Genomic DNA, 13523 nt, shown 5'->3' with positions numbered 1-13523 from the left:
AATACATTCTTACAAAATTAATAAATAATAATGTGTGGTTTTTATACTCTTTTTAATTCAAAATTTTAAATATTTATTTATAAATTTTATCTATATAAATTTATTAAATTTTTTTTTTTAAAAAAATAGAAGCAAGGAAAGTCAGAGCCACTGTTGCGAAAAGTTGGGGCAAATCCCCTAAAAAAAAAAAAAAAAAAAAAAAAGGGGCAAATTTCAAAATAGTATGGAAAATAAAAAATGTCATTATTTAATTAAGAGTAATAGTAACTTAGTCTATATTTTGCATTTTTGCCCTTTGTTTTTTTAAAGTCTTCAACTGTGCGATGTACCACTCTTTTGGGTATATTCTCAGCTTGATTCTTGGAGTATACCTCTAATTTATAATCTTTTAGCGCTTACTTTTATAATCGTATCTTCAACAAATAAAATAACCCTTTTAATCATTCAACGTTTTTGGGTGTTACTTTCATCAAAAAAGAATTCGTTTTGAAGTAAAAATAAAAAATAAAATGGTCGATTCATGAAATATCATATTCTTTCCATTCGTTTGTGTTTGTTTCATTTGAAATACTTATTTGAAAGGAAATGAACTTTGACAAAAATATTTTTTCAATATTTAATACTTCCTCCGTTCCCAAAACTTCAACCCTTTTAGCCTAATTTTAGTCCCAAAATAATCAGCCCATTTGTATTAAAATACCCACCAATTTTCAACAATATTTGTGCAAAATTAGCTTCTCCATATAAAATTTTGTTTTTTCATGTATTTTTAATACTTTATCTCTCTACTTTTTTACAAACCCCATATAAATTTATCTTTCCAATATGTTTGTATTTCTTTTTATTTAAGTTTCTTAATAACCGCGAAATCAAACCACAAGGGTCGAAGTTTTGGGGACGGAGGGAGTACAAAATAAATTAAGCTTGCTGTTTTAGAAGACTTCTGGATTTCAGATTCATGTAAATTTGGGGATTTTTATTTTTTTGATTTGTTTTGGTTCTTGTTAATTAGGGTTGGTCCATAGCTTATTATTTGGGCGTTACTCCTTTTTTTTTTGACAAATCCCGTCAACAAGGTAATGGAAGGTTATCTCTTGATAACCTAGTTTTAGCTTAGCCATGAATTCTCATTCCACAACTTAGTATTTATTTATTTATTTATTTATTTATTTTTAATTATATTAGAATTTTGGTAAAATTTGTTATATACGCCTGGATGTACCGTACACCCGGGGTCATTTGCTCATATAATCAACAAATAAGCAAATAATATTTTTATTCATTTGTTGGTTGAATGAGCTAATGAGCCCGAGTGTACGGTACACCCGGGTGTACATAATCGGCTCTCGAATTTCGATGGTTGAATTGCTGAGTTGCATAAAGTATATGATTATTACTCTACAATTCTACATTATTTGTTTGATCAGGTTATACGAATTAGATACTCCATATAAATTAAGACGTTCAAACAATATTTATTTAATTTTATCATAATTATTCTAGTCAAAGTAAAATTTATTTTAGGCAATATTTGATTTTAACAATAATTTATTTCTTTATGAGTATTGGAATTTTGGTAGTCGAGTTGCAGAAAAAATATAGGAAAACATGGAATTTTAAATGATTAATTTAACGATATGAACTTCAAAAACTATAAAAACAATCTAAACCCTATGAAAATCATATGAAAATCAAATAGACATGGTCGACAGAAACATAAAACAAGAAACAACAAAGAAATAAAGTTAATAATCCAGAGTACTCCGGGAAGGAGGGAGTACTTAATAATAATAATAATAATAATAATAATAATAATAATAATAATAATAATAATAGGCAAAAGCTAACGAACGCCCGGGGCGTTGGATAAGCTAGCTAAAAGTAGAAAGATTAAATTAAAATTAACATTAATTACACCGATCGACGCGCGATTTTGTCATGCTTTTCCAAATTAATACCATTTTAGGCAATATTTTAAATGCTTATCCAACCGGCCAGAGGCGTTCGTTAGCAAAATCCATAATAATAATACCTTATTAACCTAAGGCAGGGCACTTCACTTGATAGTCGTCCTTGGTGCATCCGTACATGTTACACCTCCATAACAGAGATGGTACAAGTACTTTCCATGCAACCTATTCTAAAACTTGGGCATAAACCATAGAGGTTTAAAAGGCGTAAAAATCTTATCGTTGCCTTTACTAAACCGTATGAATTCTCTAGATTTCATATCAAACATACCAATGTCTTGCCGGCGTGGTTTTAGATCTCTCCAAAAACTCTTAAAATCATCGATAAAATAAATAGCATTATGTTGACAATTAGGGGACTTTGATTTATGAACACTCATGGCAGAGTTATTACCAACAAACACCCTATAATCACCCAAATCTTTAACAATAGTCCAACACTTTTCGGCGCCACTACTATCAAGTTTATACACCTTAAAATCACACGTATAAAAGTGTTTCGCAACAGCTTCATCCTTAGCTTTGTATCGTTGTACTAACAATAAATCACCGGCTAACTCGACCATGTAGCATTCTTCACAAAAACCCAACTTTACATCAATAAAATCAGGGAAAATAATGGAATGATAAGGCTTATTAGCATAAACAGGTGAAGAAGGGCTAAAGTTAGCCATTGCATTAATTTCACAACATGTAATCAATCCATTAAGATGCAAAATCAACACTAATCCATTCCAATACAAGGCATCAATAACATGAGGAGGGACCTTTTCGTCGCTTGTTATAACCTTTGTCCATCTCCATGTTCTATCTCCAGGGCGAGATAACGCTAATGAATGATTCTTAGACATTAAGGGGGTGTTTGGATTGGGAGTATTAAATTAAGGGGTAATAAAAGTTAAACCAAACAAAATTAAAGTAAACATAGGAGAGGGAGAGCTAGTGATGATGTAATTGTAAGAAGATTTATATAGTGATGGTGTGGTGATAGGTGAAGAAAGAGAACTATTACCCTTATTTTGGGGGTAATAGGTTACACTAGGGGGGGGGGGGGGGGGGGGTAGGTAACCTAAATTACCCTCATTTTGAGGGTAATAATTCCTCCTCCCCTCTCTTTTCCTTATGTCACTACAAGCTTAATTCATTCATAAGCACCTTGTCTCCCTACAATAATACCTCTAATCAACTATAATATCTCGTTTGACTTTTATTATCCCCTTAATTTATTACCCCCATTCCAAGCGCCCCCTAAGGGGTTATTATTAGACTGTAAAATGTGATGATAACAAAGTCATTGTCATCGATTTTTAATACAATCGCCTTGAGTACTCTAAATTGAATGGGTTCCCAAATACCCAATATTTTTAAATAATCCGAACTTTGGGTGTCCTTCGCTCAAAGTAGTCCCAACCGGTCATTCAACCTATTATAACAGGTTGAGGTGACACGTGTCACAACGTAATTGATTCAAAAAACTAAAAAAAAAAACCCTTTAAAATTATAAAAAAATATGTATATATATATAAAAAAAAATTAGGGGGGGGTAGGTAACCTAAATTACCCTCATTTTGAGGGTAATAATTCCTCCTCCCCTCTCTTTTCCTTATGTCACTACAAGCTTAATTCATTCATAAGCACCTTGTCTCCCTACAATAATACCTCTAATCAACTATAATATCTCGTTTGACTTTTATTATCCCCTTAATTTATTACCCCCATTCCAAGCGCCCCCTAAGGGGTTATTATTAGACTGTAAAATGTGATGATAACAAAGTCATTGTCATCGATTTTTAATACAATCGCCTTGAGTACTCTAAATTGAATGGGTTCCCAAATACCCAATATTTTTAAATAATCCGAACTTTGGGTGTCCTTCGCTCAAAGTAGTCCCAACCGGTCATTCAACCTATTATAACAGGTTGAGGTGACACGTGTCACAACGTAATTGATTCAAAAAACTAAAAAAAAAAACCCTTTAAAATTATAAAAAAATATGTATATATATATAAAAAAAAACCCACTGATCCCTCCCGGAACATCCTATTCCCGTCGGCGCCAGACACTCAATCACCTCTAAACACGGCCAGCTCCGCCGCGACCAGCACCAGTCCACAAACCCCATCCTTCACGCAGCTGCTACACTAACCTCGCGCCAAAATACTGAGGCAAAAAACACAACCGAACGATGAAATTGATCGAAGAAAATCGACAACCGAAATGACGATTATCAGGAAGATTAGTGCACCTGCGATAGAAACTCAAGGGGTTCCGAGGGTGGGGGGAGGGACGTTTGGGGGCGGGGGTTTTATGCGGCGGGGGAGGGGATTTTTAATTAGGGGTTTCGACCGGGTTGGGGTATTTGGGTTTGGTGGTTCAGGGGGTATGGGGAAGTCGAAGCCGGCTCTGACTCGTGGGAGGGGGGTTTCCAAGCGCCGGCAAGGGACCATGCCTGGGCTTTTAAGAGGTGGTTTCCAGATTGGTGATGTGTGATGATGGGGTTGCGTGATTGCTGACTGGGTGGAGCTTTTTTTATTTTTTTAATAATTTGTTTTCAACTAATCATATGGTGACATGTGTCACTTAAATTAAAAAATTATATATTACCTTTTCATCAGGTTACCGGTCACTTCTTTAAAGTTTTTTTAGGTTTATAATAATGCTTCCTCCTTTTAGAAGGAATTTTTCTCCCTCGAAAGAAAGGGTTTCCTATCACATTCGAAAGACAAGGGTTTTTCGACCTCCTTCGAAAGATAAGGTTTATCTCCTCTTTTCGGGGGAGAAATTTCTTAGTTTTGAATCCATGATATTAAATCTAATGGATTGTTGTGAAATTATTTCATTGGTGAAAAAGTTATCAGGTTTTCGAATGCAGACAGATGAATCAGAAGGAAAACATCCTGACGACTACAAAGGATCGTTAGATTGTCTCTCCAACAAGGCTGTATTTTCCAGCGATAAAAGCGGGAGATGCTATTAAAAAAAAAGGTTACCGTCACTTGGGACTATTTTGAACAAATGACCCCCAAAGTTCGGATTATTTAAAAATAATCCATAGGTGAGATTATTTTGGGTGAATGAGCAAAAGTTGCAATTATTTTTTTTATCAATTTTCCTAAAATAAATCACTCATAAACAAAACTTGATAAAATTTGCAAAATCTACGCATAAGTCGAATCTTAATTCAAAGAAACACTGATAATATAAAAACTAAAATATTTATTCAAAAAAAAAAAAAGTAAAGCTATATACGAAAATTACTAAAACTCTGACTCTTCCCTGACTTGTTTGGTATCGTTTTTTGTTTTCAGTTTTTTTGTTTTTTTAAAATAAAAAACCAAAAACAGGAAACAAGAAAAAGGTGTTTCAACTTTTCTGTTATTATTTTTCAAAATTATCATGAATTTAATAACTAACTTTGACTAATTTTTGATTCATTATATGATATTTATCATATGATATTGAAAAATAAAAAACCAAAATACAAAAAACCAACACTTAAAGCAGGGCACTTCATTTGAAAGTCTTCCTTGGTACATGTTACGTCTTCGTAACAGAGATGTTACAAGTACTTTCCATGCAACCTACTCTAAAACCTGGGCATAAACCATAAACCATAAATCTTATCGTTCCCTTCGCTAAATCGTTTGAATTTTCTAGATGCCATACCAAACATACCTATGTCTTGCCAGCGTTGTTCTAGATCATTCCGAAAGAACTCATTAGTAGTAAAGTAAATAGCATTATGCTGACAATTAGGGAGCTTTGATTTATGAACACTCATGGCAGAGTTATTACCAACAAATACCATGTAATCCCCTAAATCTTCAACAATAGTCCAATACTTCTCGTTGCCACTACAATCAAGTTTATAGACCTTGAAATCACAAGTATAATAATGGTATTTCTTAGAATAATCCTTACTTTTGTATCGTAGAACTAACAATAAATCACCGGCCAACTCGACCATATAGCATGCTTGACGACTACCCAACTTAAGCTTGATAGAATTAGGAAAAAGAATGGAATGATAATAAGGAGCCACACCCAGGCAATCAGCCTGATTTACAAAATTTTGTAAATCAGCGCTTTTCGTGGGCCCCACAGCGTACTTCATAATATTTTTATATTCTTCTGTAGTTTTTGTCATTAAGGACGGATTTATGTCGTTACTGTGGTCCTTTAACGTAGCAAGTAACGTCGTTACCATCAAACTCAAACAGGAAAGAATTAATTTTAAAAGTTCGACCCTCTATCTTGGATCGCCATTATCATCCAAATTGCTATCTTTCAGATTCGTTGGAAGATCAGTCGAACCCATAGTGGAAAGGTCGTCGATCTTCTCAATTAAAGTGCTTACCCGTGATTCCAGGTTTTTTCAATTCGATTTTTTGATTCCGGTTTGAATGTACTGGTTAGATCTGTTTTTGGGTGTGGTGTATTTCGAGCAGATTGATTTGTTTAATTCAAAAGTATATGATTGTTAATTTTAGCTACTACCCATGATTGGCTACCTTATTTTCAATACAATTATCCAATTTTGGCATTTGTAGAATATAATGGCTTGGGGTAGAAGGGGTAGAAGATGGTAATTCAGGGTGTTCTTGGTCTCGGGGAAGATGTTTCTCCAGTAGAAAAATAAGGGTTCTTCAAAATTGGGAAAGTGATGTTAACGATGTTAACGCTTTGACTATGGAAGACGTTAGTCAACATTTATCAGCAAACATTAACGTCTCGCTAATTTTACGTGTTTACCATTACCTTTAATAGCAAATTGACAATACTACCCCCTGATTGACATTATTTGCCAATCAGGCTGATGTACTTGTATTTCCCCGATAATAAGGCTTATTCGCATAAAAAGGTGAAGAAGGGCTAAAGTTAACCATTGCACTAATCTCACAACTTGTAATCAATCCATTATCATGCAAAATCAACACTAATCCATTCCAATACACCGCATCAATAACATTATAGATTACCATTACAACAAAGTCGTTGTATCGATTTTTAATACAATTGCCTTGAATACTGTAAATTGAATACCCATAATTTCATACCTCATAGAAGAATTCCGTAACACCGGCAAAGATGCAAAGCATGGTAGGGTTAGTTGAGCTTTAGAGATGGGATTAAATAACGAAACTTGCCTGTCGTCCAAACCTATCATCACAATCCATCCATACGCCGAACCTAAAAACCGCCTTCTATAAGCTTGTGGGATTTTTAAATCCAAACACTTAACATTGTTGAATTCAAGGATTTTTCTACGACACGAACAAACCTTGACTTTGCGGTTGGGATCAACTAGCAGTAGCCAAGGTGTGGCGGAATTATTCATCTCTCGCTTGATTATGGTGAACACATCATTCCATGAACGACATACCGCGGAGAAATAAAGTAAGTCATAAATGGAATATAATTTTAGTGCAATTGTAATGAGAAGATCAGAGGGTAACGTAGACCAATCAACCCTAATCATATTGGTGGATTCGAAATTTGTAAGACTTCTTTATATGAGCCATATATTTGGAATTTTGAAAGTAGTGTTATGTAACCCTATTTAAAAATATCAAAGTAAGCACTAGATTGACATAATATGTTGAGCATGAAGATCAAGTGGGGCGAGCCCAAGACTTATAAGAGACATATATTTGGAATTTGGAAAGAGAATCCAACCCTAAAAATTCAAACCATTGTAGGTATATTTTTGATAGGAGAATATATTTTTTTTGGAATAAAGAATTATATCTATCTAGGGTTAGGTAATATAAATATATATACTTATTGTTATATATCGAGTTATTCATTTTATCAATTCAATGAGCTATCAAAAAGTGAATAACTCGAGGCAATTGTTTTAAGGATTTTTTTTACCTAATATTACGTGTACTTATAAAGATCCAAAAAAAATCAATAAAAAGAAAATAAAAAAAATCAGGGTTCATAGGTTTATCTTTAGCTTACATGATTACCTTTTACAAGGCAATTTGTTAGAGATAAGAGATACAAAGTATATAGATTAGACATTTTCTTTGCACTTAAATACATATTTTCTTTGCATCCCGTCAAAAAAAAAAAAAAAAAAAAAAAAAAAAAAAGAAAGAACATGTTCTCTGCATTTAAATTCTTATGGTATTTTAAAGTTTATGTTAATTTGGTTAATTCTTATGGTGCAAAGTGAGTATTGTTCACCCAACTGAACAAAAGAATAATTGAACGAGGAAGTGCTCTATTGAACTAGATCTTTTCATAGGTTAACCTGAAGTACAATAAATAATTTAGGCAATGTTTGATGTTTGCTCTTAAATTTAGTAATAATAATTTATTACTTTATATCAAAATTTGGGTAGTTGAGTTGCCGAAATTATAGAGTTTAATTTTATTACCGATTACTCTACATTCTTTATTTGATCAGGTTATAATTAAAATGTAAAGTGATACAATTTAAAAAAGATCATAACTATTCTAGCCAAAGTAAAATTGGTGAATAATAATGTCAACTAAATTATACGGAGTAAGAACAAAGGAAGTACGTACTATAAATATTTCAGGCAATGTTTGATTTTTGCTCGCAAATCTAACAATAATATATTTTTGTATATCAGAATTATTTGGGTAGTCGAGTTACAGAAAGTAGATTATTAGGGCCTAATCTGATTGACTGAGTTGAGCTGAACTGAATTGAATTTTTTATGAGAGGAGAATATTAGGAATTGAGCTGAACTGAACTTAAGCTGGAGAGAACAGGCCTTTACTCTATATCCTTGTTTGATATGATACTAATTAGTAAGTATATATTTTAATATACTGTCATAGGGGCTGTTCTGATTGACTGAACTAAGCTGAACTGAACTGAAGTGATTGGAGCTGAGCTGAACTGATGAACTGAACTGAATATTTTATGAGATAAGGAAATTAAGATAAGAACTGAACTGAACTTTGAAGAGAACAGGCCCATAATCTTCATTCTTTCTCGATCCGATGATTAAGCTTCGTTTTCTCTTTTGTAATTAATTTGTTGAATAATTTAGAGAATGGTAGACTAATTTCATGGTTGTTTATATTAATTACTTAAGTTAAGGTGTTGCTTTTTAATTTGAACAAAAAAATTGGAGCAGTTAACCTTGGTAAAAAGGTTGAAAAAAGAACCCCTATTTTAGAGGTAGAAGAAACGCCGCCTGGTAAAGGTGGTGCTCGCCCGACCGAGCGCTCGAGCTTGGTTGTTGACGAAAGTCAGCTACCCGGTTAGGGCCACGACCGCCCGACCGGGTGCAAGAAGGGTGAAAGGAAATCGTTGATTGCTGCCGGTTATGAACCTCTCTGCCCTATCAGGCGCGAAAGTAAGTTTATGAGTTCTAGACTCCGCCGCCCGGGTGGGCGCGAGAGGGTACATAATTTGACACTCAGATCCGCCCGATCAGGCGCGGGTTTATTCTGGGCAGTTGTGACGATTTTTCTTCAAAAGCTTTGTACCGTTTGGCTTTGTTTTGTTGCTCTAATATAAATATGTTCATAGAACACATGCTGACAGTTTTTCAAGGAAAAAGTATCAGTTTATATATTTTCTTGAAACCTTTTGCAAACTTATTTACCATTATCATAAATTCTGATTTTTGTTTTACATTTGACCACAAATATACTACACACTATTGTGGTTGTCTTCGTTGTATCTCCTAGTAATTTCATGATACCTGGTGTGTTTAATAAGGGTCGAAATATTACTTTGAGAAACTGATCTTGTTCAGGCCTCGAAGTGTAAATTTGTTCAAGTTCGTTGCTATTTATGTGACCCGGTAAATCAAATTCCCCAACATAATTAAGCTTCATAGTCTTCTTGTATGGAAATACATGGGATTTCGAATGATCAATTTAACAAACTTCAAAAACTAGAAAAACAATCTAAATAAAACCTATGAAAATCAAAGAGATAAGGTCAACAGAAACATAAACAAGAAACAACAAAGAAATAAAGCTAACAATAACAATAATATTTGCACCAAAAAAAATACATAGGCACTTCACATGACGTGCAACCTACCCTAAAACTTGGGCATAAACCATAGAGGTTTAGAAGCCGAACACCTCTTATTGTTAACTTTGTAAAACAGTTTGCATATTCTAGATGACATATCATACATACCTATGTCTTGTCGGGTTTGTTCTAGATCTTTCCAAACGATATCATCAGTAAAGTAAATAGCATTATGCTGACTATTAGGGAGCTTCGATTTATGTACACTCATGGCAGAGTTATTACCAACAAATACCATATAATCACCCAAATCATCAACAACAGTCCAACACTTCTCGTTCCCACTACCATCAAGTTTATAGACCTTGAAATCACAAGTATAATAACAGAATCTCGCAGTATAATCCATATCTTTGTATCGTAGTACTAACAATAAATCACCGGCCAACTCGACCATATAGCATGCTTGATAATAATCCAACTTAACCTCGATAAAACTAGGAAAAAGAATGGAATGATAAGGCTTATTGGCATAAACAGATGACCACCAAGAGCTAAAGTTAACCAATGCACTAAGTTCACAACTTGTAATCAATCCATTATTATGCAAAATCAACACTAATCCATTCCAATACACCGCGTCAATAACATCAGGAGGGACCTCTTCGCGACTTGTTATAACCTTGGTCCATCTCCTTGTTCCAGGGCGAGATAACACTAATTGGTTATTATTAGACTGTAAATGTTGATTATAGATCAGCATTACAACAAAGTCGTCGTCATTCTCATCAATTTTTAATACAATTGCCTTTTGTATTGTAAATTGAATAGGAACCCAAAAATTCAATGTTCCATTTTGTATAATTTCATGATTCTGTATTTGTGGCAAAGATGAAAGGTTAGGAAGATTTAGATGAGTTTTATTGATGGGATTATATACCAAAACTTTCCAATCGTCGAAACCTATCATCACAATCCATCCATACTTAGAACCAAAACACTGCCTCCTATAGGATAGTGGGATTTTCAAATCTAAACCCTTTATTTTGTTGATTTCAAAGATTTTACTTGGACACGAGCAAGCCTCGAGTTTGTGCTTGTCGTGGTTGGGGTTGGGATCGGCTAGTAGTAGCCAAGGTGTGGCTGAATTATTCAGCTCTCGCTTGATTATGGTGAAGATATCATTCCATGAATGACATACCACGGAGAAATAAATTAAGTCCTCCATGGATTCCAATAGCCGTGCAATTGTGATGAGAAGATCAGAGGGCAACGTAGACCAATCAACCATAGTCATAATGAAAATTTCACCATACCCCCGGGTGTACCATGAGCATGGTACACTCGATCATAATACAAGGTTATTAAAATTTGCGGAAAGAACATTGCATACAAATTAAAGTACATGAGTCAAAAAAAAAAAAAAATTCAAAACGATTTCCTCCTTGATTTAAGATATTGATTTGTTATTTATATTCCTTGATTCATGAAATTGATTTATTATGTACATTTTATATATTAATAGAATACTTTTGGTGAATAGAAGTTCATTTTTTTGTTAAGAGACAGAAATTGAATTTATATATAGAGAGAAACCATGGTAAATTTTGTATTTCGAAGTGATTCAATGTTATAATAGAGTTGATTTTATCATTTCAATATAATCTCTTAATGATGTAATTGATTAATTCGTTGTTGAGAGAAAAAGGTATTTTTTTTAATTTTTTTTCCTTGTTTTCGTGCTATTTTTTGAGGTTGAAGATAGTGTTTTTCGCATAATGATAAATGTTCTTTTATCATTTCTTGATACATATTCTTTTATTTATTGGAAGTAATACGTTCATTAAATCTAATCAATATATTCTTTGTACATGAACTATATGTTCTTTACATTATAAACATTGTACGTACTTTAATATATGTAGATTAAAAATGTACTTTGCTAGGTTTCATTAATACAAGTCAAGTTCTTTTAACTTAGATAATATGTTCTTCTATATTAATATGTGTTTGCTTTAAACCTGGTATTATTTTGGGTATTATATATATATATATATTTTTATGATTGCGCTCTCTTGTTTTATCCCTTATTTTTTTTGGTAACGGTGCAAAAATATAATTAATTTTTAATTGAAATAAAGTAGATTGAAAATGAAATTTTAAAATTTGAATTTTTGAAATTTAATTTGACAATGAAATCTTGAATTATTTTTGGTAGAAAATAATCTTAGATAAAGAAATTCTGGAAAACCAATATTTTGAAATAATTTGGCACTAAATGCGTGGTAAAAATCAATTAGTAACTATCTATTACCAATTCATAACTTACCATGTTTTTTATATTTCAATGATGTGTTCTTTTATAATTTAATGATGTTCTTTATATTTATAAGCTGTGTTCTTTCTGCTTTAATTTGGGTGTACCATGCTCATGGTACACCCGTGTGTACGAACCAACCATTGTAGTCATAATGGTAGACTAGCTCTCAAGAGACGCTTTTTTTTTTAATTCAATTAGATTTATCGAATTGAAATTAGTAGGAATTTGGTATTATACTAAAATAAAATAATAATAAATAAATAAAGAGTTTAGGGTTGAGGGGCTAATCTTTAGATTAAATGATTACAAATTTATCTCTTACCCTTGTAAATTGATTCATAGATGTATTTTTTATATTGATATGAAAATAAAATATTTACGGTTATTTATGATAAGATATATAACAATAAAAATTTATTGTATCTCATATATATCTCCAATAATTTGGTTTTGCACGACCTAGGGTACATCTTTAATTATTTTACTTAAAAATTTATAATTACGAATAAATTCATTATATAATAATGATGGATTATTTCTTGGAAAAAAAAAATAATGATAGATTATTGAAAGTAATTTTCAATATATTGAGTTATTGATTTTATCAATGAACTGTCAAATAGTCTATCTACTAGACGAAACCCGTGTGATGTACGGTTTGTTTGAATTTTTTTAAATATTTTTTTAATTTATGTGCTAAAATTTGTTACATATTTAAATAAAATTCCTAATATCAAAAGATAATATTTTATATTTAATTAGTTTAAATTAAAAGATGATATTTTATATTTAATTATTTATATTTGAATTATTTAATTCTAAACGAAATATAATCTCTTATTTGATTGGCTACAACTAAAATTTGTAATCTTACATGGCGCGCTAAGAAAATTAAATCCTACGTGGCTCTCTAAAAACTCGGGAAAAAACTCCCCTATATATATATATATATATATATATATATATATATATATATATATATTTATATTTATATTTATATTTATATTAGATTTTAAAACTAGTTTTATACAATGAGTATAAGTTTTCTTATTTGTTGAGTTTTCTTTTTTTTTTTTTTTTTTTTTTTTTTTGGAGGGGAGGAAACAATTTTTTGTTTAGCATTTAAATGCATGTAACATATTTTGAGCACCTAGTAAAGACAAACATTAAAAAACACACAAAGCATCACCATACCATAGTTCATAGCTGATTATGATGGCAATATCCTTTACGGAATGCAATAATGCACATTTATTATTTT

The 13523-nt window shown here is 32.1% G+C and overlaps 2 protein-coding genes across 2 annotated transcripts; both read right to left on the bottom strand.

The window, feature by feature from the left end:
• Positions 1 to 2140: 2140 nt before the first annotated feature.
• LOC145575170 (F-box protein At2g26160-like) lies at positions 2141 to 2821 on the bottom strand. Its single transcript, XM_081633074.1, has one exon. It carries the CDS (start codon positions 2819 to 2821, stop codon positions 2141 to 2143), a length of 681 nt encoding a protein of 226 aa, XP_081489200.1.
• A 7188-nt stretch (positions 2822 to 10009) lies between these two features.
• Positions 10010 to 11233, bottom strand: LOC145575169 (F-box protein SKIP23-like). The gene has a single exon (XM_081633072.1). It carries the CDS (start codon positions 11231 to 11233, stop codon positions 10010 to 10012), a length of 1224 nt encoding a protein of 407 aa, XP_081489198.1.
• Positions 11234 to 13523: the final 2290 nt, after the last annotated feature.

Source organism: Chenopodium album, chromosome 13, assembly GCF_948465745.1.
Source record: "Chenopodium album chromosome 13, dcCheAlbu1.1, whole genome shotgun sequence".
NCBI lineage: Eukaryota > Viridiplantae > Streptophyta > Magnoliopsida > Caryophyllales > Amaranthaceae > Chenopodium > Chenopodium album.
Note: the sequence above shows the minus strand (reverse complement) of the source record. Positions and strands in the feature narration are given on the sequence as shown.

Excerpts from the sequence above, each read along its gene's own strand:
- LOC145575170 (XM_081633074.1), bottom strand. The coding sequence starts at position 2,821 with ATGTCTAAGAATCATTCATTAGCGTTATCTCGCCCTGGAGATAGAACA.
- LOC145575169 (XM_081633072.1), bottom strand. The coding sequence starts at position 11,233 with ATGGTTGATTGGTCTACGTTGCCCTCTGATCTTCTCATCACAATTGCA.